The 27840-nt window shown below is 45.9% G+C and overlaps 1 protein-coding gene across 1 annotated transcript; it reads left to right on the forward strand.

Moving 5' to 3' along the window:
- The first annotated feature begins 166 nt into the window (after positions 1-166).
- On the forward strand, positions 167-27534 carry LOC135809795 (uncharacterized). The gene is made up of 11 exons (XM_065323221.1): positions 167-341; positions 460-1235; positions 1644-1754; positions 2678-2708; positions 3081-3170; positions 21824-21834; positions 23367-23449; positions 23774-23804; positions 24564-24672; positions 25042-25482; positions 26701-27534. The coding sequence occupies exons 2-11, from the start codon at positions 1173-1175 to the stop codon at positions 26904-26906; spliced, it is 1176 nt and encodes a 391-aa protein (XP_065179293.1). The 5' UTR covers positions 167-341; positions 460-1172; the 3' UTR covers positions 26907-27534.
- Positions 27535-27840: the final 306 nt, after the last annotated feature.

The raw sequence follows: 27840 nt of genomic DNA on the forward strand, positions 1-27840 counted from the left end.
GACCATTTTTACGTGACAGCCACTAAACTAGCTACTGTAGCTGCCACAACGACTTGTCACGTATCACTATCAAGCCGAGCACAGAGCTGCAATGATTATGTAGACTAGAGAGCAGGCTTACGCTACGGCCCTACGGGTGAACCACGCAAGCCAAGGAATAAAACCAAAAATCTGAGCGATCATTCATCCATTTGTGTTTTAGCTGCGTTGAGGTAGACTTCGATCGAGTAGATGAGATTCTACTCGACAGGCGAAGAAACAACGTGGTATATAATGCTGGGTTGCCGCTTTGAGAATCAGTAGCTGGTAGATCGAACGTGGCTATGTCCACTGGAACTAAAGTAAGTTACATGAGAGAATTCAATTCATAGATTGATTTCTATTACTAGTATTCCTCCCTATACAATTTCGTTTTGATGATCATGGATGCAAACCAACAAGCTCAACCCCGCTCTGCAGAGATGGCAAAGGAGGACACTTCGCCCAGCGACGCAGAGACAAGCCAGCAGAGACCAGCTCATGCAGAAAGTCCAGCGAGCGCTAGCAATCGGGCGATTTCCGAGAGTGACGAAGGTTCGCAGCCCGTCGACGAGAGTCCCGCGGGAGATGGTGATGGAGGCGTGATGTCCTCCGTGGACGATGAGCTTGAGCTCAGTGAAAATGACGTAGATGCATTTATGAGATTATACAAGAAAGGCAAAGAGTGAGTTCTGAATTCTACACTAGGTCACGGGGTCTGTATGAAGCTGCAGCTCTTAGCAATACTTTACACAGTTGTTCAGGCCAGGGGCGAATGTTTCACACCCCTCTGAGGTCGTCGACCCAAACCCAAGCACACAATATCTTCAAACATGCAAGTGTTAAATTTTTCCTGTGGGTTTCGGGAGCCAAGGAATGGCCTCGTCAGAGAGCAGGTGACGGCTGTGGTTGCCATGACAGCGATGTTTGTTTAAAAACTTGAATCCGGTCGAGTTCAGTATGTGGGGCTGGGAAACCTTCCATACAGACATATTTGTTTGTAAGAGTGACGGCACGACCTTGCCGCAAATCCATCATTGAAGTTGATTGGTAAGAGGAATTTGTGCTAACCCTCCTCCCTGTGATCTTGTGTTCATTGTTTTGCTTCCTGTGCATGTTGCTCTGTTCATAACGTTTGTTGGCCCGTGTGACCAATGGACTTGGATTGTGCTGGTTTCATGGATCATTCTTCGTCTGCAAATTATGGCAGGCTCGAGGTGAGTAAAGCAACTTTTTTTTAGTTGTGTTTGACCGTGTGCTGCTCTGCTGTGTGCACCTGCGTGAGCGCATGCGAGCACACACGTTTGTTCTCTTGCGTGTGTGTATGTGTGTGTGTATGTGTGTGTGTATGTGTGTGTGTGTGTGTGTGTGTGTGTGTGTGTGTGTGTGTGTGTGTGCGTGCGCGTGCTTCTATTTAATAGTCTGGCATACTATTCAATAGTTGGCATATCATTCATTAGAAGCACGCACTCCACCTCTTGTAGAGATCTACTTGCACCCGCAGCTCTTTCCAAGGACTTGGTGCGGCTGTGTGCGGTAGAAGTTCGAATCTATTTACACCAGTCGTTTATATGATTTGCTCGTGTGTGTGTGTGTGTGTGTGTGTGTGTGTGTAACTCATACAGCAATGTGAACAACTGGACATGGCACTGGAGTGCTACATGACTGCTGTTGATAAGATGTCCGAGAACAACACGTCCGTGTCATTCCAAGAAATCCCGGAGTGTTTGCACCGGGTAAGCATAGTCATGGAGAGCAGCATGCCTTGCACGACATTACTCATACCTGCCAATCAACCAGATTTGGCTGGGACCGTCCCGATGTCGAGGGTGGTATTAGGCACCCAAACGTGCATTAATCGCATGCCTCACCGCTACATTTGTACACATTGTCATACCTAGGACTGTAGTAACTGCTGGAAAAATATCGTAAATATTTCTATCTTTATTAATCATAATATACACCACTCTTGGTCTAGAAAGGATACTTTTTTGTAGTGAGCCTGTCATTGCCCCGATTTCAGGTCCCTTGCAAAGGTTGGCAAGTACAGTCAACTTCGCTAATAACGACTGCGGATATAACGACAATTCGCGAATAACGACAGAATGTCCATGCCCAGAGCAAAGTCCCATCCAACTGTAATACATACAATGGGACTTCGGGTATAACGACACTTCGCGAATAAGGACACTTTTCTGATTCCCCGCCGAGTGTCGTTATAAGCGAAGTTGACTGTATGCATCAGCATGTTTGATGAGGTGAAGTGTGCACTATCTCAAGTCAAGCAGGGAATGTTGCTTACTCAGGAGCACATGATCAGGCATCATCGATTTGCTAGCGCCTCACGGAGCTAGGTGCTGCAGGCGCTCGCCATTGATCACTTGATCCCGTGACTGAGGCCAGCAAGTGTGTAGATGCAACAGAGGCTGCTGAACCGTGGTCCCCGGCAGATGTACCATGCCATTATGTGACGTTATACCCTTTGGCGAAGCTCCACAGTGATGTACATGTAGTTGTTAAGAGTTTCCAACGACATCTGTAGCTGGACATATTGGACTGTAGGTAATACGTGGGTTGTTGTGAATTAGTCTATAAGACATGGTGCATCTCCTCATTTTCTTCTGTTTCTACTTCCTCTCCTTCACGATGTGCTGGTTAGATTTCGAACATTTACTTTCTGGCTGAGGAGTGTAAGTATGTTTAGGTTCACTTGAAGAGCATTGATGATGTAGAGGTGGTTACCGGTGATATCCATTCATGATCGATTAATGTTTCCCTTTTCAATCCCTCGACCTTATGAAGATCATTATGGAATTTATTGTTAAGAGGAGGCAGTCAAAATTCTGCCCAAAATTGGTTTGTTTGCCGGTCTCTTTTGACCTACTCCTTTGGATTACTGGAACCAAAACTGGCTGCTGTACTACTAGTAGCATAGACCTAAGAGTTTGAGATTAAGGGCACAAGTAAAGTGAGGAGGCTGAACAAATTCTCTTCCTAGTTCTAGTGGGCTGCTTGCTCAACCTGTGGGTCTAAAACAATGTGGATTGCTCTCTTGCCTGCAGATGACAAGGCCCTGAAGTTTGCGGAGACAGAGAAGCTGTACTACGAAACAGCCCTGCTGGGCACGATAGCGCCCGTGCAGAACACAACAGGTAAGCATGATGTTCTGCGCATGTGTGTCGCAATTCAGAGGGCATAGCTTGAATATCTGTGGTGTGCTGACCATGTACCAGAGCATGTGCGTGGTGTGGTGACCATGTACCACCGGCAACCTCACATTCATAGTTGCCGGGTTGCCGACTTTGACCGTGTAGTACCTACGACGGCTTCTTTCTGGTGTGATGACCAGACTACGCTGACTATGCACGAGCTACGCGCCTGACGATTCGTCAGACTCGAGCGTATGTTATTCCCAGAACATGCACGATGGGCATAAACGTATGCTAGCTGATTGTTGTTTTTTTGAACTTTTTTATACGAAGAAAACAATACGAGTCAACGCACTCGTTGCCTGTATGATGGAGTAACGCTTCTCTGACAACTAAGTGCTCTATTTTCTAGATCCTTTAGGCACTAGAGGTATCAATGCCAAGTAGCTGATCATCCATCGGATGTTCATGGTGAATTGGATTCACTGCTTCGTTCTCGAGTTTGCACTAACATGTCATTCGCATATGAACAATGCCCTCTTTCATCGGATTGAAGACAAGGAAAATGGCAACCCTCCAATAACAACAAACTCAGGTTCATTGGTGAGAATCTTCCCTCTCCTGATTTTATCCATGTTTTAAGCCGTGGTTGGATTTCACCCCTCCCTTTGATTGGCAACTACTTCCTCCGCTTCATTAAAATTGTCGCTTCGCACATCGCAATATTTGTGACTTGGCTCGTCTTCGTCAGACAGTCGGAACCGCTGTTTTCTGTGTTCGAACACTGGTGCGACCCTTCCTGCGCAATGTCTACTTGTTACTGAAGCCGTGGTGGTCTCGGACTTTGTCGGAGCTCTCTTCCGCACCAAGCAAATTCATCGCGCTCCGCACTTTTCCGCCCCAGAGCGCATTTCGTTTTCTGGAGTTCGTGCCGTCCCACATCGTTCGAGTGGGCATTTATGAAGACTGCAAGCCCGGGTATAAGAATCCTGGTATCTCTCCTGAATATGAAATGCTGAAGTTGACGATGGCAAGAACAAAGGTGTCTCAAATTCCTAAAATGCGCTACTTGTGGCGCATGTTGCTGCGAAGGTAGCAGGTCTGAAAACACCGACAAAATCAGCGAAGCGCTTGCCAAGGAAAGAAGGTGCAGAACTGCTTACCCTACCCTGCTGGACAGTCGTTACAGTGTACTTGAAAAATGCTAGCTTACCTTCATCCCCTGCCACCTGGAGGCATGGATCGCTAGAAAACGAAGTTTTCTTGACCTGAATTTGAACGCGCGTCTTCTTTATCGTAGTGTTGAGTGCTGAAGGGTCTGCCTCAAACTCTGATGAAGACGTCGACCTTAGCTGCAAGTGCAGCGAAGCGGGAGGCCACAAACTAAAGCTTGGTCCGTCGACAATGCTCTGCCTCTATTTCTAGCTGATTTCGTTGCCCCTCGAGTGGACTAAATAAATTCGAAAAATCGCTCTGGGAAGCGACAATTTTAATGACGCGGAGGAAGTACATGTTATGGAATGTAGAATAAATAAGTACACTCAAACGTCTCTTATCCGGACGCCTCAGATACGGGCACGTCTCTCTACCGGGCACCTTCAGCTTGAGTTCCTATGGCAAAATGCTTCGAATTTGAGGATTTTGAACCTATTTTCGTATGCACAATTGCATATTTGTCACTGCCAACTTGTGTAATCCACACATTTTCATCGATGGTTTATTTTTATCCTGAGCATGTGCAATACGTGCCAAATAAATTTCATCAAAAACTATGGTACGTGTTAGATGAGTTATCCTGAGATACGGGCAAATCTGAGATACGGGCAGTGCCCGGTCCCAAGGTGCCCGGATAAGAGACGTCCGAGTGTAAATAAATATATTCAAAGGATCAATCGGCAAAGTGAACTAACTGCCTGAAAAGAGAAAAAATGCCGAACAAACCAGGACTCGAACCAGGGACCTTGCTTGTCATGAGCCATGCTCTTATTTTTGGCGGAGTAATATTATCTGGATTTCCCAAAATCAACGGTTCGGCAGCGCGAAAATTTCGGTAAACCAGTTTTTCCGATCCCAAAATGCACTTTGCACACTGAGTGAGTGCGTTCGATTTTTTAAAAGCATTTTAATAGATTCATGAATGGATTCTCGTCATTCAATTTCATGTCATGAGCCCTGGAATCGATTCGGAATCCATTCACCCTATTCACATGCGGCGATGTGAATAGCCAGGGGCGATTCATGAATTGATTCATGAATCGATTCGCAGGCATTATCGAACGCACTTACTGTATGTCACGGCATGGTTGAATTTTAGGTCGCGTTTATTCAAGGTATGAATTATCTGTGCCCAAGTTTACGAAATTAGATCTCCACCGAAATTTTCCAGTTTTACAGTACTTCATTTCTCCAGCTGCACACACACACAAAGGAAGTGGCATGCATCGTTTCCTCCAAGGTTAGATTCGAGGGCCTCATTAGAAAGGCATCTCCTTGCACATCATACAAGCAGCTGGGCGATGTCCCAAAAAATATGTCCCACACTTTGAAACACAAGCGCACCCGGGCAGTATAACACATTCTGAATTTCACTGTCAAAACCAAAGAGTATTCTTTCTTGAGCAAGTTCACTTGCTATGCCAACAAATGGAACAAAGAATCATAATTAAAGGTGAACGGAAATCACATGGAAAGCTAGAGACAAAATTCAGTTAACAGAGCTTTTGCACTGATACAAGATTATAGTAGCCGGAGAAAGGCTCATTGTGTTCATGTAACATGGACTACAAACGCATTCGCCTTTGGCCTTTCCATGGACAAATGATGATGAGGAATCCAACACTGTTTAAACAAGACATCTGGCACCAAGTAATGAGACACGGTTCTGAATGGACGTGATATCGATAGTTGGGTACGTGACTGTTCTTCCTGGCCAGTTTGACTCGGCCTAATGCACAGACGCCCGTAGATTATAGTTCTAAAGCATTGTTGCTAGACTGTCGAAATCGATGACGGTGTTGTAGAAGTTAAAAATCCTACATGTACTTTGACGCGAGATGATGACCCCGCTGAGTGGATATGACACTCTGGTCGATCGCAGTGGAAGGAGACAATCACAGAATTAGTCGTAGTAGGCCGGTTACCCTGGTTACCACGCCGGTTACCGTGGTTACCAGTCAGGAGCGCACGCGTGCTACAACTGCTGCTCACAACGACATCTCAAAGTCGCAAGAATCGCACTCTCCTTCTCCTTTTTCTGGGTCTGGCACTAGATTTAGCGCGGCGCCTATGGAGGCCTTGGCTCTCGGCGAGGGTGAGGCCGCAGGCGTTTTGTAGTCGGCTGGTCGTGCCATGTCTATCCACATTTTCTGTATCAACGGAGGCGTCCTCGGATGGTATTCCTTCAGAATTGCCTCCATGGCTGGCGCCTTTTTCAGAGGACCCTGTGGATACTGTGGGGACGCGTGCCCAGACTCTGGTTGTTTATCCCCAGCACCACCAGCCCACGGCTTCATATGGTAGTTCTCGTCTAGCTGACGAGTCAATGACGATTTCCATTGATGCGGCTTATCTGCTGCTTCGGCACGTGCTGCCTCAGCTCTTGGTATTGCAGTAGGCTCTGAACTCTCTCTTTGTTTAGCACATGCTCCCTCAGCTTCGGGGATTTCAGCAGGCTCTGTCGGCTCCGATTGTGGTTCAGAAGTCTCGGCTAGCTTTGAGGAACGTCGGGCTGGTTTCAGCATTTCAGCAGGTGTTTTCAGGGGTGGTTGTAGTTTGGACTTGCCCAACGATTCTGTGCGATGATGTTGTTCTTCAGGAGTTGGCCATTCCTTACCCTGTGTAGATCTTGCAGCGGCCTTTTGGCTGTGTTTGTCCTTAGCTGGCGACAAGAAACCCCTTTCAACGTGCAATCTTGGACTTTGCGTTCGAGAATCAGGTGAAGGTAGAGAGGGAATCCATTCCAGCACGTTGGCCTCGTTGTCAAGTCTCGGTGGTACTGGCCTTGGTGCTGCGAGAGTTTGGAGTTCGATACCATCCCACTGATCTAATGCCCTGTTCTGTCCTCTGGTGCCGGGCGCGCGCTCAGCAAGAGGGATAGGTTTGCTGGGAACGTTTAGTAGCCTTCTTGCTGGTGATGTAAGCGAATATATTTGGTCTTCTGACGGTGGGTAGAGATATGACAGCTTCTGTGAATCACCTGGCTTGAAGGCACCTCGCGACTTGTCCGCTACTGCAGCACCAGCGTAACCAATCTCTTGTGCAGTGTCTTCATCGTTGGTTGGAGCATTCGGGCGAGCTCTAGCACTAGCGCTTGGACCAACAGTATCAGGGTGCCGGCCGGCTTCTCTAGGTAGCTCCTGTGCCGGGGATTCTTGAGCTTGAATTCCTGGTGCTGATTCCGTTTGGGTGCTAATCGATCTCGTTCTTGGGTACAGCAGATGCTGTCGAGCCTGTGGCTGGGGCAAATCATCCTGGTCACGTGCGCATGCTGTTAGCTGGTTCCCCATGGCTTCTGAGGAGCGCAGATCTTGAAGCTGGCTTGTGATACTGCTCCTCTGATAGAGGTTGTCGCTCCTCGGGGCCTCACTACACTACTAATGGTGCTGTGGAGCATGGATATGCTTTATAAGTATCTTTTGTCAATGGAATTGGTGAGATATTGAACACCACAACCAACAGCACCACTCAATTACGCAGCAGAACCTCAAAGCCCAGCATATCGCGCCTGCTTGTTCTCACGAAAACAACCATGTCAGTGATTCTAGTATCGTACTGTTATGGTGCGACTCTTCGACACTCTTGTGCAGTGCCGTGGTTGTGCTTAGTTAGAGTCATTTTTTCACATTCTCTGCGTGTTGTCGCTGCTACTGAACCCATGACACCATACAATTAAGTGTGAGCTTTTGCACATCTGCCACACGCTTACTTCATTGACAGTGATGTGCGAATAAAGCGTGCGAATCAAGCGTGCTAGATGTTATATGTACTGTGCTTCCCTGAATACGAGTCACGCCTTTTGTACTAAACATCAAGTGCAAGGCAGGGCATGCCACTTACAAAGTCAAGTTTGAAGTCCTGCTTATGTGAATTTAGTGAAACGATATGGCTCAAACATGAGAATGGGGGTGCCACTTAAAATCTAGTGCGACTCCCCCTCTTCCGTAGGTATGTGCAATGTGATAAAAAAACTAAAAAAAAAAACTCATAACAGGGATAATACTGTAGGTATGTGTAAGGGGTTTCCCTGCTCAGTGTCAATGTTCACATGTGTGGTGTACTGTGTAGGCTATGTGGGACTGGCTGATCATCACGCAGGCTCTAACAATGAAGTCATGATAAGTCATGGGGCCGGAATGGAAAATGGAGTGAAGCTGTTCTGTAGGATTCATCTCTTTAGGCATCTGTTGTATGATTGGCGTGGTGCCCATGATGGGCTTGGACATGGATTTGTCTACTTTGCATTAGGAAGTGGGTATACACTTGGGTTAAAAACATAGTTTTCCTGATGACTGAACTTGACACTTAATTGAATCACCACTGCTATCCAGAGCACACGAGAAAACCATTGAACCTTCTACTCGGCAAGCTGGCCAGAAAGCACCACTGCCTGCTCAAAACACAGTGTTTTGAGATATTCACCCCTCATCAAGTTAGGTAAGGAAAGGCAATGAAAACACCCCTCTTCAAGTTAGGTAAGGAAGGCTAAGTAGACCTGTCATGAGGTTTGGGCACTTATCACAAGTTTGAATTTTATCAAGTTCACAGTGGCGTTAACTCTTAAGGAAAAACGGCAGCAAAGTTCCGAACAGATAATGCAACGTTGTTAACACCTCGATGCGGTGATGCACCAAACACCTGTACTGTACAGACAACACATTACTTTTGTTCACAAGAAGCTCTTGGTTCTTGCAGAGAAGAGAACTAAAACGTTCCTTATGAGAAGTATCAAGTTGACTGGATGTATGACCTGACGCGGATCCAAGAAATCTTTACTTTCTTCTTTTGCCGAGATATACACCAGATTCGTTTGTTCAAATGTGATGAATTTTTGAACCCCCACCCTTGACCAATACTTAGGTGTCATTTTTTTCTTCTGTTTTCTGTTCTGTATATGTTTTCTTGTTTTGTTTCGTTCCACGCGTGTCTGATTATATTTTCAAGAAGGAGGAGAGGAAAAATTGCATCGACACAGAGATTCACGCTCTAATCGATGATGAGGTAACTGTTGATTTCATTATAGGGGTCTGGACAAAAAACGTAAATAGTAAGTGTCTGTCTTGACACTGATTATTATAATCATGCTTATGAACATATAATCGACTAAATTCTTGGTTGGGGGGGGGGGGGGGAGGGGGGGGGGGAGGCAAACCAACACACGAAGCGCAGACTAGGCGGTGGCACTATGTAGTTGGCGCCACTAGCGCTTTCTTTGGTGCTAATGTTGTCAATGCTCTGACCGCCAAAGTGCCGGTTATAAGGACTTCCTTGCTGCCGCTTTAATCACCACTGTATTCGACTTGAAAAGCAATGAAAGGCCTAGTCACAACTACACGGCTTCTGTGCTTCTTGTGTTGGAACATTATAATTATGATAACATGGTGATCAATCGCTTCTATTTCAATTATCAACTAATCGTTACGCTACTACAGGTATAATCATTTATTTATTTATTATATTTATTTATATATTACAGCATCTCATAGCACAGTGAGAACACCGGCCAATGCAGAGAGAGAGGGTGCTAGCCAACCACGGCAAGGAAGGGAGAAGGGGAGGAGAAGAAAAAGGAACCGGCATGGATAAGCAGTGATTGCAACAAAATGAGAAACACAAAATCAAAATCAAGGCGCGACAAGGCTCTTAAAAAGGCGGAGGGAAGAAAGGTCCTTAGCTTTTTGGGGAAGTGCCAGCCACGCAGAGTACGCAGTGAAAAAGGGAGAGTGAAGTAGAAAGGAGGACTTAGGTTTCGGAAGGGAAAGGGAGCTTCTCGTGCCACGGGAAGAGAACCAGTTGAAACAGTGGAGGTGAGGTGGACACAGATTGAGTTTGAGAGAATGGATAAGGGTGACAAGATGTGAATTACGTCTCTTAGACAAAGGGGTAGTGTCAGCAAGGGCATAAAGGGAGGAAGATGGGAGCATGCGGGGTTTTCGGAGGAGGATTTTGAGAACTATTTTGTCGTGAATTTCGAGCTTGGCAGCACGGGTTGTGGAAATTCCAGCCCAAGCAGTATCTGCATAATCAAAAATGGGGCGTAGGTAAGCTGAGTAAAAGAGGAGTTTACAAGAGATTCGGAGATGGTAACAGTGAGAAGAGAGGATTTCTTAAGATGAACTTGATCGTTTTATTATGTAATCGATGTGGGGTTCCCATGAAAGATTAGAGAAAATGAAAATGCCAAGATGCTTATGGCTGGAGACTATGTCTATAGGCTGGGGGAAAGTGGGGTGGAGGAGGGGCGGAACATCGGGCTGAGAAGGAAAGAGCATGATTTTAGTTTTAGACAGATTGGGCGATAACCGCCAAGACGACACCCAGGAAATTACTCTTTGAATCCCGTTAGCTAGGTTACTCATCAGGCCAGTAATGTTAGGAGATGCCCGTAGGAGCGTTGTGTCGTCTGCCATCATATTGATTTCCAGGGTTCGATTCTGAAAAGGAAAGTGGAAACACTATTTATTGCGCAGTTTGAATCAGTTAACACTGTGAGTGTGCAGTTGCCAGTGTTCCGATGCTCAATTGAATGCAAAATGGCTATTCTGAGCTTCAGTGGAGTCTGGGCACCGTAAAAGGATTATTTGGGTAATACAAATTGGAAAACTGACTTTTGTCTACACACTTGACGGTGTTTGTTAAAATTTATAGTCGTAATTGAGAAATAGATCGTTAAAGTAAAGACAAATCCATAGGTGGTGTTGTGATAATAATCCTAATATGGCTATGACGTCTGGAAAAAATGTTGATTAAGTCGCTGCTTGCATGCTGGCCAAAAGCGAGGATCCCTAGTTATATAGTCTTGGTGGTGGGGGTCAATCTTTTCTTCAGGCTTTTTTTTCGTTTTCACCTCCCTCAACCTTATGAATATAGCAATGGACAATATTCAGTGCGCACTGATCACAAACATTGCAATCGAAGTAGTTGTGACAAGAAAACTTTCTGGACTCAAAACTACTTTGATTGCAATGTTTGTGATATGATTGGACATATTCTTTTTAAAAACAATTCATCGCTATTGAAATATATACATGTACGTGAAAGAATCTGTAATCATTTCACTTGAAGGGCACGCTGCCCTATGCATTTTTATTTTTTCAAAAGCCTGTGGTTGCACTGCAGCAGCGTCGCAAAGTTGTGTATCACTTTGGGAGCGTGCATTCTCCTGCAACTTCTGCCACTGGTGCAGATTGCGACCTTGTCTGGTAATTGGGGAAGTTGTGAGTGCAGGCCACCAAATTTCCTTGAACACTAATTTTATCTCCAGTTTCCCTTTTCACTATGCCATTATTGGCACACTGTGTCTTGAAAGGCAGCAGTGCATAAGTGAATCCAGTGCAGTAATGAGGCTAAATTTAGCTGCTGCTAATTATATTATGATAAATCGGATAAGCGGCCAGTGGAAGGCATCCACTTGATGTGGATAGATCAGCTTTAAAAGAAGCCATTGCATTCTGCTGCAAAAACCATATATAACAAGACGATGCCTCAATAAGAAACAAGACTTTGGAAAGTAGTTTGTTAAAAATCGAGTGAAAATTGGTCGATAGGGCTAACATCTGTTTCGACTTTGGAAATGAGGTCAAGCCTGATTGACTGCAAGGACATAATAATTTAAGACTAGACAGTGGTTTCAAGCTCAATGTTCTATGAATAGAAGATGTGGTGCATGGGAGCAGACAACGGAACAAATAATGAATGGTTTCTGCTGGCTTAAGGCCTCTTTTACCCGTCATCAATTTCTCAAAATTCCATTTCGCCAAACACTGTGGAGTCGGCGAAATCAGAGGGAGGTAAGTCTGAGTCAGATTCGGGGTCAGAGTCAGATTTGGGGTCAGAGTCAGAGTCCTGAACGCTGTTGGGTTTTCTTGCTCTGGAAGGGGGCCAATAGTTCATTGGGTTGGCGCATTCTATCCATTTCATAGGTGACGGCCTGGGCTGCTCTAGGAGCTCTTCCCGTGGCGAAGGGTCAACGTCTGCAGAAAGAACACTGCGCCCTGTGCTTGACCTCGGCTGTTGTTGCGCGTGAGGAATTATCACTGCCTCCGAACACTGAAGTTGCTTCGGCTGATGAGCAGCAGACTGCAGTCCCTGTCGTTGATTACCAAGCTGGGTGGTGTCTGCAGAAGCGGGTAATGCACTCCCGCTGGGTTGATGATGGGCGTCTGCAGAAGCGTGTAATGCACTCCCGCTGGATTGATCTTGCGTCCTCAAGTCTTGTACTTTGCTCCTAGCGCGTACTGGGACCGGGATGATCAGCTTCATCTGACTGTTGCTGGTTTTCCGGCATGCGTTGTGCCTTCAATCTGCATGCTGGACAATAATTTGCTGGATCAGGCACAGCTGTTTTCCGATCATCTGGTGTCAGGCCAAGGCTACTGGGAAAATTGGTACTTTCACCCAGATCTGACCGGGTGAGTTTTTCTTGTGGACTAGGAGACTTGAATACGTCATCCTCATCCTTGTCGGCTGGGGTTTCCAATACTCTATGGAAACGGGCTACACTGGTTGAACAACGACTCTCATCACTCTTACGCCGTCCAGCTATTTTCTGCTCATCATGGACAGGTAGAGAATTCGACACCCATGATGATCCCTGTTGTGGATTCTTGGTCTCACTGGTTGAACTGCAACGGTCATCACCTTTAGGCCGTTCAGGTACTTTCTGCCGAGGTACTCTCTGCTCATCCGCTTTCTGAGCAGGGGCAGTTAGAGGATCAGACATCCGTACTTGTTTCTGCTGGCGGCCATCGCTCTCACTATCACTGGCACCATCGTCAGGCTGTCGACTCTTGATGCCGAATAGTTTACTCAACGAGCCGTTGCCCATGGTTACTGATTGAGCGGAAATCTTGTGCCAATCGTTCGCAGCGGTATTGACTCGGGGGATAAAATAGGGATGATGATGTTGTCCTTGGACGAGTGAATGGTAGTCATCAGGAGATCTAGACGCTTTTAAACTCTGCCACCCCTAGCGGTCATGTTCAAAGAGGTGTTGGATTCAACGCCAGCTTGCCAAAGTCATCACTTTACTGAACACCGCCACTACTGTCCCAGTGTCCAATCCACATCCACTTTTTGTTTGAGTGACAAATTGTCAGTCAAAAAGAGACTTGCCTGTCTACAGATCCATCACTCTACAGGGAGACCATGTGCCAGCTGACTGAGGTCTACATGTAAAACTGGCACGCACTTTCATGGCGGCAACAAAAAGCACCACACACAAACGCACATGCAGGTGAAACATTGCCATCTTTGCTAAAGTGTTACCAGCTGCATTGGTAGCCACAATATAATTTTAACAGATAAGGTCACAATCCTGTTTTTACTTCTACTACACCACTTCACTGCGCTGCTGTGGTGTGAACTGTGCAAGAAAAAATGACAACAGTGTTGCGAACACACAATTTAACATTGCTAACACCTCGATGCGGTGAGGCACATAATACCTGTACTGTAAATACAACACATTATTCTTCTTTACACGAAGCTCAGGATTTTTGCAGAGAAGGGAGTTAAAACGTTCCTTTTAGAAGTATCAACGTCCCTGGATGTGTGACCTGACGTTGATGCATGCAATCTATACTTTCTTCTTTGCCCGAGATATACACCAGATCCATTTGTTCAAATGTGATGAACTCTTGATGAACTCTTGAGCCCCCACCCTTCGCAATACTGACATAATTCATTTTTCTCTTTTGTCCTGTATCTCTATTCTCTGGTTGTTTTGGTACACGGATGTGTTGTTTTATTTTCAAGACGGAGGAGAAGAAATTTTTTTCAACACAGAGTTTCACTCTCTAATCGATGATGAGGTAACTATTGGTTTCATTATAGCGGTCTGAAGTTAAAACACAAAAATAGGGTCTAGCTTGGTACGAAATATAATAATTATTATGGTAACTTGGCGATAATCAATTTTTCCAATGATCAACAAAATTGTTACGTTACAATTAAATTAATTTCCAGGGTTCGAGTCTCACAAAGTAGCTTAAAGACTTTTTCTTGTGAAGTTTGAATCCGTTGCCACGGTGAGTGTGCAGATGCCATTGTTCCAAGGTTCAATTGAATACACAATGGCCATTACTCTGAGCTTGAATGCAGGCTGTACACCGTAAAATGGTTATTTTAAAAGTTTATAACTTGGAAAACTGACTTTGTCCACACACCTGATGGTGTTCGTTAAGATTGATAGTGGTAATTCAAAAAATAGATCGTTAAGTAAAGACTAATCCGTAGGCGGCGTTGTGATAATATTTGCGATATAGCCATGATTTCTGGCTATATTATTCTCATGTCCATCAACATCATGAGTGAGTATAGCGATGAATAATAACTATCGAAAAGTGCACACTCATATCAAAAACATTGCCACCAAAGTCTCAGTCACGGTATTCCACTGATGATCGAGGCAAACAAACATTTTGGACACAAACATACTTTGATCGCGATGTTTGTGACACGAATGCACACATATTGTTATACATGTACATAACAATCCGTATTCATTTCACTTAAAGGGGAAGTATACCCTAAATCAAATTTTCACCAGTTGTAGTCTTCTGGGTGCTGAGTCGAATCGTCTTGGTCCGAGGAAGCTGCGACGCTCCCTTCCTACTTGAATCCCAATCGAACTCGCGCACTTCCACCGAAACTGGGTGACTGCGCCCTAGTAGATGGGGATTTGTATGCAAAATGTCACTAAAAGCGCCATTTCGTTCTTATAAAAGCACGGATGACCGCGATTGGCCCATATGTTGTAGTCTTTTGGACGCTGAGTCGACTGGTTTTGGTCCGAAAAGGCTGCGATGCAGCGTTCCTCCTTTATTCTCAATCGAACATGGTTGAACAAGCGGTCACGTGCTCCTGGGTGCCCAAATCACCTGGTCACCGCGCCAGCAGGCGACAACTAATACTTTCACACCAAGGTTCAACTCGAGTGACAGGACTGCACCCAAAAAAGGTCAAACAGGCTAGTAAGTTGTACCCTGCAGGCACGGTGACCAGCTGACTGGTGTACGCAGGAGCAGCAGTGTAAGCCTGTTTACAAAAAATGCCACAAGGACTTTTGATTTGAGCTGTTTTGTTTTTGTTTAGATCTTCCTTTTTACGACTTCAGGATGCCCTCAGGATCATTGCTGCGCTCCTCACTGTCAGAACAGGAGGACGAAGCAAACAAGTCATTTCACTCCTTTCCTCGTTTGGAGCCACAGCGGCCTGGAGCAAGCGGATCCAGGCTATTCCCCCTGAGGAAGGACGTAGTTTTAGGGTCACTCTGAATATTTGAGTTGCAGCGATCATTTCGATCCCGAAGTCGAAATCGTTTTGCCCAGCTCTACAAGGGCAGGATGAGTCCAGGAAACCAAACAGCTGTCCTACGGTGCCAGGTTTGCTTTTCGCAAGAGAGTGGAGTCTGGAAGCTCTGCTCCCATGCTCGCAAAACAGTATTTGCTGAGCCTAGTGCAGTTCGGTCATGGAAGTGCAGCGTCTGCATCACGAGCTCCCCATGCTCGCAAACCAGTATTTTGCTGAGAGGCAACAGCATTTTGAGTTGGAAAGGAACCTGGCTTAGTGCAGTTTGGTTCTGTAATGGAAGTGCAGCATCTGCATCAGGAGTTGGCAGCAAGTAGAGCTCGTGTACAGAGTCTCGTGGAGCAGTTGGACGATGGGGTGAAGAAAGCCGAAAAACAGCTTACGTACAATAACATAAAGAAAGACTCTGAGCCGCTCCAGTTTCTGACTGGTTTACCTTCAAGTGTTTGGACCGCTCTGTGGGACTTCTTTGAGCCTAGCCGAGAAAATGTACTGCGCCGAGCCAGATCTGCGAAGACGGAAGCTGAGGGACGGCGGATACAGTTGGAGGTGGCCGTAAATCGCCAATGAGCATGTAATGGAGGATCAGCTGCTATTGGCATTGATGTGTCTAAGCCTGGGCCAAATGGAACAGAAGCTGTCATGCGTGGCACAAGTTAATCATCCGTTTCACGGTATATACTATTGTAGCTAGCTGAGCTGGAAAGATGTCTTGTTCCTCCGTTTGGGCACGATCCCCATTTGGGCGAGCTGGCGAGATGTTCAGTCATCAATGCCATGTACCGCAAGACATTCTGCATTGTGGATGAAACAGTTCTATTTTGCCATGCACTTAGGGTTCTCGCACCGGCACAACAAGACCCAACAGATCCTTGCGCTCTTATTTTCTCCCATGGTAACATTGCTGATCACAACACACGGTAGCCAGTCGCAGATGCAACCAAATCAACCAGGTTCTCTTACTCTTTTTTTCCAATACTGAAACCAAAGGTATACCAATATTTGCATCGAATGCAGTGATGATTTCAATACTGTCCACTAGTACAATGCATTACCAGACTGGCATATAATCACGATAAAATTATCCATTTCGCAATCACTGTCATTGCTTTCTTAGATCTTCAATCATCAATATCGGACCATAAACCGTCTATCATCTTATATTATATCATCATTAGTATCCTGCTGCTATCCTCCTCTAACGATGAGCTCGAAGAAAAGAAACAGCGGTCTAGAGGCGTAAACAATATCTGTCAACGGAAGTGTCCTTGCTGTGCTGGTGTGTTTATGCTTCGTGCATTAGTTCGGTCAAGAGCGCATGGTGGTGGCGGGTTGAGGATGTTAAATATACTAGAAAATAGTTCACTCTGAACATGCAGGGGGGGGGGGTATATTCATAGGTTCGAAAGAACAGCACACACACTTTGCTGCAGACAGCGGCAAGCTTTGGCCCTCGTGCTTCGAACAGGGAGCAATCCACTGCGCTACGCTTGCGATTAACAGCAAGCTTCGACTTTTCAAAGGTACGACTCATCTTTGGCTCTGGGGTAATGTTCCTGGAACAAATGCCCCATTGCCAACTGAGGGCCAGGCAGCACGCAATCTGCCTTCCTGGGCGAGAAGTGTTCCAGCACAAGAAGCAGCACGAATACATGCTGACAAAGACCACCATCACCACCAGCCGGCACACAGCACACTGTTCTTCAAACACCATCCACTCCGTCCATGTGTTTGCACTGTCCTCCTCTAGCTCTTCACGCTCAACAAATGCCACGCACTGCTCATCGGTTTTTTATGCTTCCTCTGGGTTGGCTAGCCTTTCGACTTGACAAAACAGCGATCACCACTGCACTGCTATCGTCACCTCATAGCAGTCGCTTCCACCAGTGGCTTTTCCTGTCTTTGCAAGGTGTCCAAGGATGGCTGCTGTTGTCACTACAGGCAAATCAGAAGTACTTTAGTGGCTGATGTCCAACCAGATCGTTGGAAAATCGATTTTCCCACTTCAGGGCTGCTGATCGTGACTTGGTGACTTGGCAGCACCACGGTTGCCTTCATAGAAGATGGCTCTGGAGAGGAAAAGACAGACCAGAAAAAGGTTACTATTATCTTCAGCACCGATCGCAAGGAGAAAGCAATACTATGGTCTGCTGTAGCCTAGGCACAAAATAAATCTCACAACACGATTCGCGATTCGAATATTTCAACAACAACAAAAACTCACCTCTGGAGTAACTCCTGTTTGTGGCCCGAGATCGTTCCCTCCCGCGCCTTGAAAAAATCCTGCAGCGGCATCACACAAAAGACAGCTTAACTCTTAATCATTGTTGTGATTTGCTTTCAAGCAATGTGCATAATCAGTAACTACTTGATGTTGCTGTTTTTGTTTTTTTGGTTTCCCGTTCTCGGGGCCTTCTATTCGGTACTCTTTGTAGTTGTACTTCTGTACTGTTGAGCTATCCGAATTCAAATAAACATTTAAAAAAAAGAAAAGTCCATGTCACTCTCGGAGACTCTGCTCCTACCAGCAGGAGGTTTAGCACCGCTCGAAGCCATCGCAAACTACTTGAACTAAAGAGTTGGTGGACAAGCCGTTGATTATTCACTCTCATTGTAATATCAAAAAGTATTCTTTCTAGACCAAAGAGTGGTATATTTGATAACATTTAATAACGATAGAAATTTTTACGATACTTCTCCAAGACCAAAGAGTGGTATATTTGATAACATTTAGACCAAAGAGTGGTATATTTGATAATATTTAGACATTTTATGGAGAAGTATCGTAAATATTTCTATCGTTATTAAATGTTATCAAATATACCACTCTTTGGTCTAGAAAGAATACTTTTTGATACTACTTGAACTAAGCAGAAGACATTCCAAAACAAACCTGAAACACACTGTCAAAGATGCTGTCACGTTCAAAAACTAGCTCGATCGCGAGTGAGGTTGCCCCCGTGCTCGAACCCAGTATAATAAGGGGATCGGTCTATTAGAGCCTATGCGCCACCGTCTTGACTGCGACAAGGGGAACATCTTTGTAGGGGAATCGGGTACAGGTTGTAGGGGAATCGGGGACGTAGGGAGTACAGGTCACCAAGCTTCCATGAACACTAAGGCAATCTGCAGTTTCTGATGATTTCATTGATAGCACTCTGGTGTCTTTCAAGACAGTCCAGTGCAGTAATGAGGCGAAATTTAGCAGCCGCTAATTATATAAATGAATGTGATATAATTATCGGATATGCGGCGAGTGGAAGGCATCCAATTGACATGGATAGCACAGCTTTAGTAGAAGCCATGGCATTCTGCTACAATAACCATAACAAAACAAGACGATGCATCAATAAGAAACAAGACTTTGGAAAGTAGTTAGTGAAATGAATGCGATTGAAAGTTAGTCGATAGGGTTAAACATCTGTTTCGACTTTGCAGAAGAGGTCAAGCCTGATTGAGTGCAAGGACATAATATTTTAAGACTAGACAGCGATTTCAAGGTCAATGTTATACGAATAGAAGATGCGATGCATGTGAGCAGACAGGAAACTTATGATTACATGGTGGGTCTCTGGTGTGTCTAAAGTGCTATTTTACCCAATATCATTCTCTCGCAATTCCATTGCGATTCCAGTGCGAGAGTCGACAAAATCATTGTGAGGTAATTCAGAATCAGAGTAAGGCTGATCATCTGCATTTGACCTTTGCTGGCTCTCCTGTGTGCCGCCTTGTGCCCAGGAAACTGGAAGGATTTGTACTTTCTCCGGGTTCCGACTGGTGTGTTCGTCTGGCAATCTGGGTTGATAAACTGAATTCATGATCTATGCTAGATCATCATTTGCTGGATCAGGCACGGTTTCCTCAGCTGTTTCCTGGTCGTCTCCTGTCAGGCCAAGGCTACTGGAAGAACTGGTACCGCCTTGTGCCGAGGAACTGGCAGGATTTGTACTTTCACCAGGTTCCGACTTGTGTGTTCCGTCCAGGACTCTGGGTTGATAAAGTGGATTCACGTTCCATGCTAGATCATCATTTGCTGGATCTGGCACGGTTTCCTCAGCTGTTTCCTGGCCGTCTGCTGTCAGGCCAAGGCTACTGGAAGAACTGGTACTTTCACCCAGTTCTGACTGGGTGAATTTGTCTTGTGGATGAGGGGACTTGAATGCGCCATCCTCATCCTGATCAGGGACAGCTAGAAATGCCGATCTGTGTTGTTGATCCTCATTCTCACTGGCTGAACTGCGGTGGTCATCACTTTTAGGCTGTTCAGGTGCTTTCTGCTCATCTTCTTTCTGGTCAGGGAACGCTAGAGAATTCAACATCAATGATGATCCCTGTTGTTGATCCTCCGTTTCACTGGTTGAGTTGCGATGATCATCACTTTTAAGTTGTTCAGGTGCTTTCTGCTCATCCTCTTTCTCAGCAAGGGCAGTTAGATCTGACATCCGTACTGATTTCTGCTGGCGGTCATCATCATGCGGCCGTTGACGCTTGATGCCGAGTTTTTTCATGGTGACTGGCGGAGCGGAAATCTTGTGACAGCCGTTGCCAGCGGTATTGACTCCGCGGATAAAATAGAGATGATGGTATTGTCCCTGGACACATGAATGGTTGTGATCAGCAGCTCTAGATGCTTTTAAACTCTGCAATCCCTAAGGGTATGTTCAAAGAGGTGTTGGATTCAACACCAGCCTGCCAAAGTCACCATTTTGCTCAAAAACCGCCAATGCGGGCCCCAGTGTCGAATATGCACCCGTTCATTTTTTAGTGAAAAATTATCACTCAAAAATACACCAGCCTGTCTCCATAGATTCATGACTACGCAAGAAGACAATGTGCCTGCTAATTCAGGTGTACGTGTGAAACTGGCGCGCACTTTCATGGAGGCACGAAAAAGCACTACACACATGCGCACATGCAGGTGAAACATTGCCATCTTCGCGGAAGTGTTGCCAGCTCCATTGGTAGCCACAATATACTTAACATGGATAAGTGGCAATCCTGTTTCTACTCCTACTGCACCACTGCACAGTGCTGCTTATGTGAATGTCGTAGGCTCTATCGATGGATGGTCACTTTCTCACTTGTTGTAACGACGTACGCTTGCAATTGCTAAGAGGCACACGGTGGAATTTGCTCTAACAAGTTGAGCGATGGTCACGCGCATGTCGTGAAAAGTGGAAAAAAAGAACACCACCGATCGCCTCAACGTGTTGCTGGTGCAGCTACGACTTCGCACTGCAATAGTTGTACACCTGCTGCTGTTGCTGCGCTTTCCATGCTAGAGAGGTAGCAGGTGGAATCCAGCCCAAAGTGCAAAAGATCGCGCCAAGAATCAATTCCCATCACCTCAGTGTACTTCTGCATGTGTATGATCTATGATCTGTAGCATTGGCACCACTACCTGCACATCAAGTAAAATAATAAAAATACAGGGTTCTGGCCAGGTCAATATAGTAGGGGGCGGGCATGGGAAAAAGGTACCCCATGACCCATTTTTCCATTGTCCAAAATTGTCTTACCATGCAAAATGCAACATACAGGGTTTATTGCAAATACAAAAAGCAAGGGTCGTGCCAGTCTTGGGCACCAAATATGCCCCTTGGTTTGGATTTCATCTAGCATGACTCTACATGTACATGTAGATTGTGATAATGGTTCGCTCGGCAATCTCAGTGACGCTGAAATCCTAGAAAGACTTTCAAATACGCAAGACTGGTATTGGCACTAAGATAGTCCCATTTTGTTGAAAACTGTTGATGCTGATGGGGTTTACACAATGTCGAAATCCTTTTTTGCCCTAGATTTTCATACTATTATACCTTTTCATTTTAGTCACAGGATTTCTTTGGAAGCGGTTCTCACTTGTGATGCCCTTTTCTGGGTTTATCCACTGATATCTGTTGTTTGGGAAATCAGAACTTGGCGTGGGGTAATAATTTCCATTTTTAACAATAATTGATGTATGTGGAACTTGGTCATCTTTAATTTTTTTAGGTGTTTGTGCAACAAAGGTTTTAGTTTACCACCCATTGCACGCATTTCATTCATGTTATCATTGGTGCGTGGTTGATGATTTGTGTTTTCTCTCCTGCATGTACTTCCTTGCCGCTTGTCGCTGATCTATCCAACAGGGGATGGCAAGGTATGTGTATTGTATGCAGTTTGTTTGGCGGTGGTTATGTGCTATTGGATACATGCACTGGTTACATGACATTGTATGTATGCTCTGGTCAGCTGTGTTGATGGGCGTACCTACAACAGCAGACCTAGAGGGAAGAAATTCCCATTTGGATATGCGAAATAAAACAAAGTGAAAAAAGAAAAGCACTCTTTGGCACAACCAGTGGAGTAACAAAAGAAGAAGAAAAACAGCCAGGGAGATTGAAATGTTTCACTCGTTGTTTTTCATCAGTATGCGAGCTGTGAATTAACAGACCTCCACTAGTGTCATGGCCTGGATTTAGATATGAGGCCACAGGCACTGGTGGTGATTGGATCAAATTGACATTCACAACTGCAGTATATTATCATGCCTGAATCTATTCAACTTTAGCTGATACATGTGCGAGGAATACGAGGTTGGGAACCACATTTTTCAACTTCTGCGTGCCCGCTTACTGCACATAGCTGAGCTTGCCTCAATGCCTGGTCATGTTGACCGAGGTTCGTGTAACTGGTCATGTTGCTATAAATAGTCCTGTGAACTTTCTATTACGGAGTTCTTGTTTCCCATTGGAGAGGTTGAGTGAGTTGTGGGAAGAGCACGGCACAAGTGCCCTCATTGGTTGTTTCATGTCCACTCTAGCCTGCCGGACAGGAGAGTTGTTGTTGTTGTTGTTTATTTTACTTCGCAGATTCTAACGGGCAAGTAAGTTGCCCAATAACAAGAAAGCGAAGGCAAAGAAAATAATAATACTAATAAAAGAAATAACCGGGTGCAGCAGAAAATGAATAATAGCTTTAAGAACTCAGAGTCCAGGGTGCTTGGCCAGTGCATCTCCATTGATTTGCTTTCATAATAAGCAGGGGCGTAGCACCCGCTACGACTGGTACGACCATGGCCGTACCACTTTTCGAAAAGTGTGGTCCGTCCGGAACGTGCAAAACCGTAATAAAAAAAATCAGGATCCATCGATGCATACGCATCAGACTTTGACCTTTTTTCTAGACTCGTACTCGTAGATCTGTTATGCATCTGCAGTCGTACTGAGTACTGTACTCGACTCGACTGCACTCTGCGCCAGAAGTGTGCCAGAAGCAGGGAGTAGTGTATTTTACTACTCCCTCGCCAGAAGTAACTCCCAGAACGCAGGATTTTGTGTCCTTTTTACAAAATTTTCCCGGGGGACGTCCCCCGGACCCCCCTCCAACACGGCCTTCCGCCGCACCGACCTTCGGTCGTACCACTTCCAAAACCCCTCCTACGCCCCTGATAAGCCAGAAGTATTTAGATTCGGCAGCGTTGACGAGTCCATAAAGGATGAAACAGTTGTGTATACAGATTGAGTTGCTGGAGGCATAATCATTGTCCCACACACTACACTGATAACAGCATTATCTTTCGGATGGCGCTTCCCTGGTATGTTTTAAACTTCAAAGAATTCGTCTGACTGTTAGTTTGCGGGTTCGCTTTTCTCTGACTATGACGCGTTTCACCTCCTTTTCAATCTCCAGGAAGAATTGTCCACGGACGAAGTACTGGCCCGAAGAGCAGATGAGTTTGAACGTCTCTCCAAGCTCTGCCTAAGTGATAAAAGGTAGCGTAGCACAAGCCGCTACAAGCGTTGCATGCGTCATTGTTTCGGACTCGCACCCTATCTTTCTCTGTCTGGCAGGGAGTGTGTCTGGATATGGTGCTGTTTGTTGTTGCTATTGCTGCTGCTGCTGCCGCCGTTGTCCGTTCCACATGGGTCTATTCCTATCTAAATTGGTATCGATTGTTCTATGACTGGTGTTCTCTCGTCGTTGTTCTGACTCAAACTTCACCTCATTCTAAACATTAATAAGTGCATTGTATAATTTACCCCGACCCCCCCCCCCCCCCCGCCCTGGTGCTATGTGATCTGTGTTGCTCTATGCAGGCCAAAGCTAGCACTGGATTATTGTGGAAAGGTGAGTCAGCACTCCGAGTGCATTGTCCCAGTCGGGGTCACCATGGTGACTACTGTATAAACTGTTTGGTAGGGCAGATACCGGTACAAGCTGTTGCCTCAACTACAATGTACTCCGATTCTGAGACACTTTGGTAGCCAGTACACTTTGATAGCCAAGAGTCTCCAGGCAGGAAAAGACAGTGCCCACCAGGTCCGTAACACCCAGTCTGGCCCGGATGGCCGGGCCTTATTCCAAAAAAGTTGACCATGCAAATTTGTGCACAACTTGTTTTTCGCCAATATTGTTCATTTCAGGTCAAATGTCCATTAAACCGGATCACCTGAAATCCCGATACTACGGCCCTGGTCATGTTTAACCTATACTTGTAATTCCCTTCCCAATTGGATGGGATAGTTTCCTGAACACATTCCTTTTGGTATCTTCACCAAAATTTGACCCTGGCTAAAATTGTCGACGTGGAATTCAACTGCAGAAAAACCAGCCCATCCCCAAAACTAAATGCGTAATTGCAAGGTAAATTTGTAAAAATTCCAGATACTGATGACCTAAACTCCGTCCACGTTCGCATAACTAACCGCCAAAGAAGTATACATTTGATGGGCGATGGCTGCCATGTTTGAAGGCTTTCTTTCTGTTTCTAGCTGTTTCTGGTACTGTATCACACTCACTGTACTCCTAGGACAGGTGCCTAGTTCAGAATAGAAACAAAAGGCAAACAGAGTTTTGTAACGGCTGTGTGTTTTGTTTGTCCTGCAGGCTTCCCAGCTCAGGCAGAAAGTCTTTGGGGAAGATCACCCGAAAACTGTCCAGTCTTTGGATATGTTTGCTGGCATTTATGCGGAAGTGGGCCGAAAGCAATATGCTGGTACGTTGTGGGCGACCCGGTAGGTTGTCATTGATCATCAGTTGTGAAGTATGTATAGGTGTGGAGCATTCACTGATTCATGACGGCTTGCAGTAAAGCCCGTAGGTTGGCATTGACCGCCAGATGTGAACTGTACATAGTGCATGATGGATGGCTCTTTGGTCATGCAAAGGGAGGTGTGATACCCCGTGGTAGTAGTAGTAATAGTAGTAGCTGTGTTACCGTGCACATTCAAGTGGCACTGCTTATCAAGTACTGAACAACACGAGGTATAGGTGTTAGGTGATCATCTAGTACTTGGCGTTTATGCGTATCAGTAAGTTAGCCGGCGATTGTTTTTGAACTCTGTGTGTCTGGCCGCTCATGCAGATGCTCTATTGACTGTAGAGCCAGCTGAAGAATCACCGTTGTCCACAATGGCAGCAGGCGGGTCATCTGGAGACCAGCCCAGCAAGTGTCATCATGAAACAACAAGTTCTGGTGATGGCAATCTACCAGCTGGAGCAGAAATCCCAAGCTGCTCAGCGTCCACGCCAGACCGAGTGCAGGCCATTCGTCTACGTGCCGGCGGCAGAGCACGAACGGCTATAGACGGGACTGAGTCACGCTTGAATGCTGGCTATGCTGAACAGACACCTGTTGAGAGTAGTGACACTGATGAGACCTCGGTCCGACGCCATTCACCATCAGGGGAGTCAGACCATGGTCGAGGTTCCAGTGGCTACAAGATACTCACGACTTCTGATGGTCGACGGCGCAGGCATGTGGCCGAAGAGCAGAGAACAGGAGCTGATGTGCAGAGTAGTTACGGTAAGGAACGTCTTCAGCTGTTTCTATTCATCTAGATGTACGGGTGTGTGGTGATGGAGTACAGTTACTAGTATGTTTTTGGTTTCCACTGAACTCCATAAAATCTAAAAGCATGCATTCTCCATGAACTGAAGAAGTAGTACGTCTTGTAGTACATGATGGCCCTGGCACAGCACCCATTTCCTGTCATTGGAAGGACAAGAGCTGCTTGTACGCTATCAAGTTCTAGTGGTACAGTCAGACCTCGCTTATCCGGTCCTCGTTAATCCGGATCCCTCGCCATCCGGAAGAAAATCGTTGGTTACCGATTTACAGCATATGCCATGTATACATACGGTATGCGTGTCCAATTATCCGGTTCCCTTGCCTATCTGGATATTTTTCGTGAAAACGGATGTGTACGATTATGCGAGGTCTGACTGTACTGTATTTTCTGTGTCAGAATTGCACTCCCTCTATACCCAATGTGGAGCTTAGATGGAACAATATCAGTCATGTGTGTGTGTATGTGCCGACGAGTCATGGTTTGACACAGCGCAGGAACGATCTGAGTGGCGGCAAGCTTATCGAGCAATACAACCAGCTCAGAAACCGGCTCGGGAGATAGTCTGCGAGGTGTGCCGGCGTGCATTTGCTCGGCAGCAAGATATCGCCCGCCACAAGTGCATCATGGAACGGCGTAAACCAGTCCAGCAGCAAGCCAACAGCCGCCAGTGCTCCCAGTGTCACCGATGGTTTCGGAGTGCGGGTGGCATTGCAGTCCATCGCTGTGTCCAGTCCAATTCTGCCCCGAATGTTGCCAATGCCACAAGCTCTTCACCTGTACGCCTATGTATTCGAAAACCGTGCTGTACCGCTCACTGTCCCATTTGTGAACGCTGCTGTAAGTCGATCCGGGGCTTTGCTATCCACAACTGCAACCGATCCACCAGGCGCCCAACTGCTGATGAAAGGGACAAGTTCCAATTGCAATGTCAGAATTGCCAGAGGCGTTTCAAAAGGCGAAACGACTTATCCCGTCACCAACGCTCATGTCTCCTCTCGTCTCCGTCTCGCTCAACGAGAAACACGTGACCTACATGGCAGTGTATACCAGGACCAGGACCAGGTGTGTGTGTGTGGGGGGGGGGGGGGGGATTCAGTGCGAGCCTTAGCAATGTGTCCAGGCACAACCATAATTATACCGCTTCTTTTGGTTTTGTTTGCTCCAATGTGCAGAAGTAGCTGAGGACTCGGCACATGCTGTATCAGCGTGCACCTTGCTTGTGTTCTTCCTTATCAGCAGCATGGTGGCGGTGTTGGTTAGCATCCTATGGTGTCACTGGGCACAGACCGCGTCATGCAGAGCTACGGAGAATCTTCTCTTGAACCTCGGCGACCACTATGAACACATTCGGACGAAGGTAATCATGGCCGCGTGGTGAATGTTTGGCGGGGGTTGATTTTCCTGAGGCTCTGCACAATGTGACGGTCTAGGCTGTGTGCACCGCAGTGTAGGAGGTACTCTGGAGTAAAACCCCGCAACATTACAATGTGGCACTGATGAGTAACGCAGGAGCATGGGGGCTATGCCTATGGTGCATGAGGCCCGGAGTGTGTGCGGGCTGGCATGTGAGGTACTGTCTCTACTGAGTGCGCGGGGCCAGGCCTTATCCTGAGTGACAATCATTTTCCTGACCGCGTATACTCCTAGCTATGGTGAAAATCAACTTTTGTCGGTCTGAGTGACAAGTGCTGCAACTCAGTCTTGCCCACCAAGTGTAACAATGTCTTGGTCTATAGTGTGCATAGGCCATACTCATGTACAGTACCGGTACTAAAGTATAATGTATTTTGTGAAGTGATTGTAAATTGGTTATATCAAGGGATAATCTCTATGCTTTACAAGAACTTCCACAAAAATGTTTTTTCCGCTTTTCCTGAGATTATTTTTTGACATGTTTCTTTGCAACTCAACTTGGCGCTTTCATATTCATAATTATTACTTTTTCTTTAAAATCTGTATACTTATTTGTGAGAAGATAAAGCCTCTCTCTGAGTTTATGGAAACGATGTCATGGTGGTGAAGTAGCGGATTCGCTTATGGGCACACAGGATACGGCACGAGTTGGCATTTTTGCCTCATCTAGTGCATTGCTGTGCCGTGGTGCTTTACCAAAGCATCTCAATTGATGACGTAACCGCAAAAAAATGGATATTGTAAAAAATCACGGTTCACGTGAGACTCGGCTGGAAGCCCAGTTTTCCGCATCCGTCGTGGGAACGCCACCACCCTCTAGGATCAAAGTTTATATGTCATAAACTGTTGTTTTTCTCCCCATGATGATGACCATAATATATGGGCGAATATCCAAAAAG

Source organism: Sycon ciliatum, chromosome 2 (assembly GCF_964019385.1).
Source record: "Sycon ciliatum chromosome 2, ocSycCili1.1, whole genome shotgun sequence".
Taxonomy (NCBI): Eukaryota; Metazoa; Porifera; class Calcarea; order Leucosolenida; family Sycettidae; genus Sycon; species Sycon ciliatum.

Excerpts from the sequence above, each read along its gene's own strand:
- LOC135809795 (XM_065323221.1), top strand. The coding sequence starts at position 1,173 with ATGGACTTGGATTGTGCTGGTTTCATGGATCATTCTTCGTCTGCAAAT. Across the intron at positions 1,236-1,643 it reads CAAATTATGGCAGGCTCGAG|CAATGTGAACAACTGGACAT; the intron begins GTGAGTAAAGCA and ends TAACTCATACAG. Across the intron at positions 23,805-24,563 it reads CACTGGATTATTGTGGAAAG|GCTTCCCAGCTCAGGCAGAA; the intron begins GTGAGTCAGCAC and ends TTTGTCCTGCAG.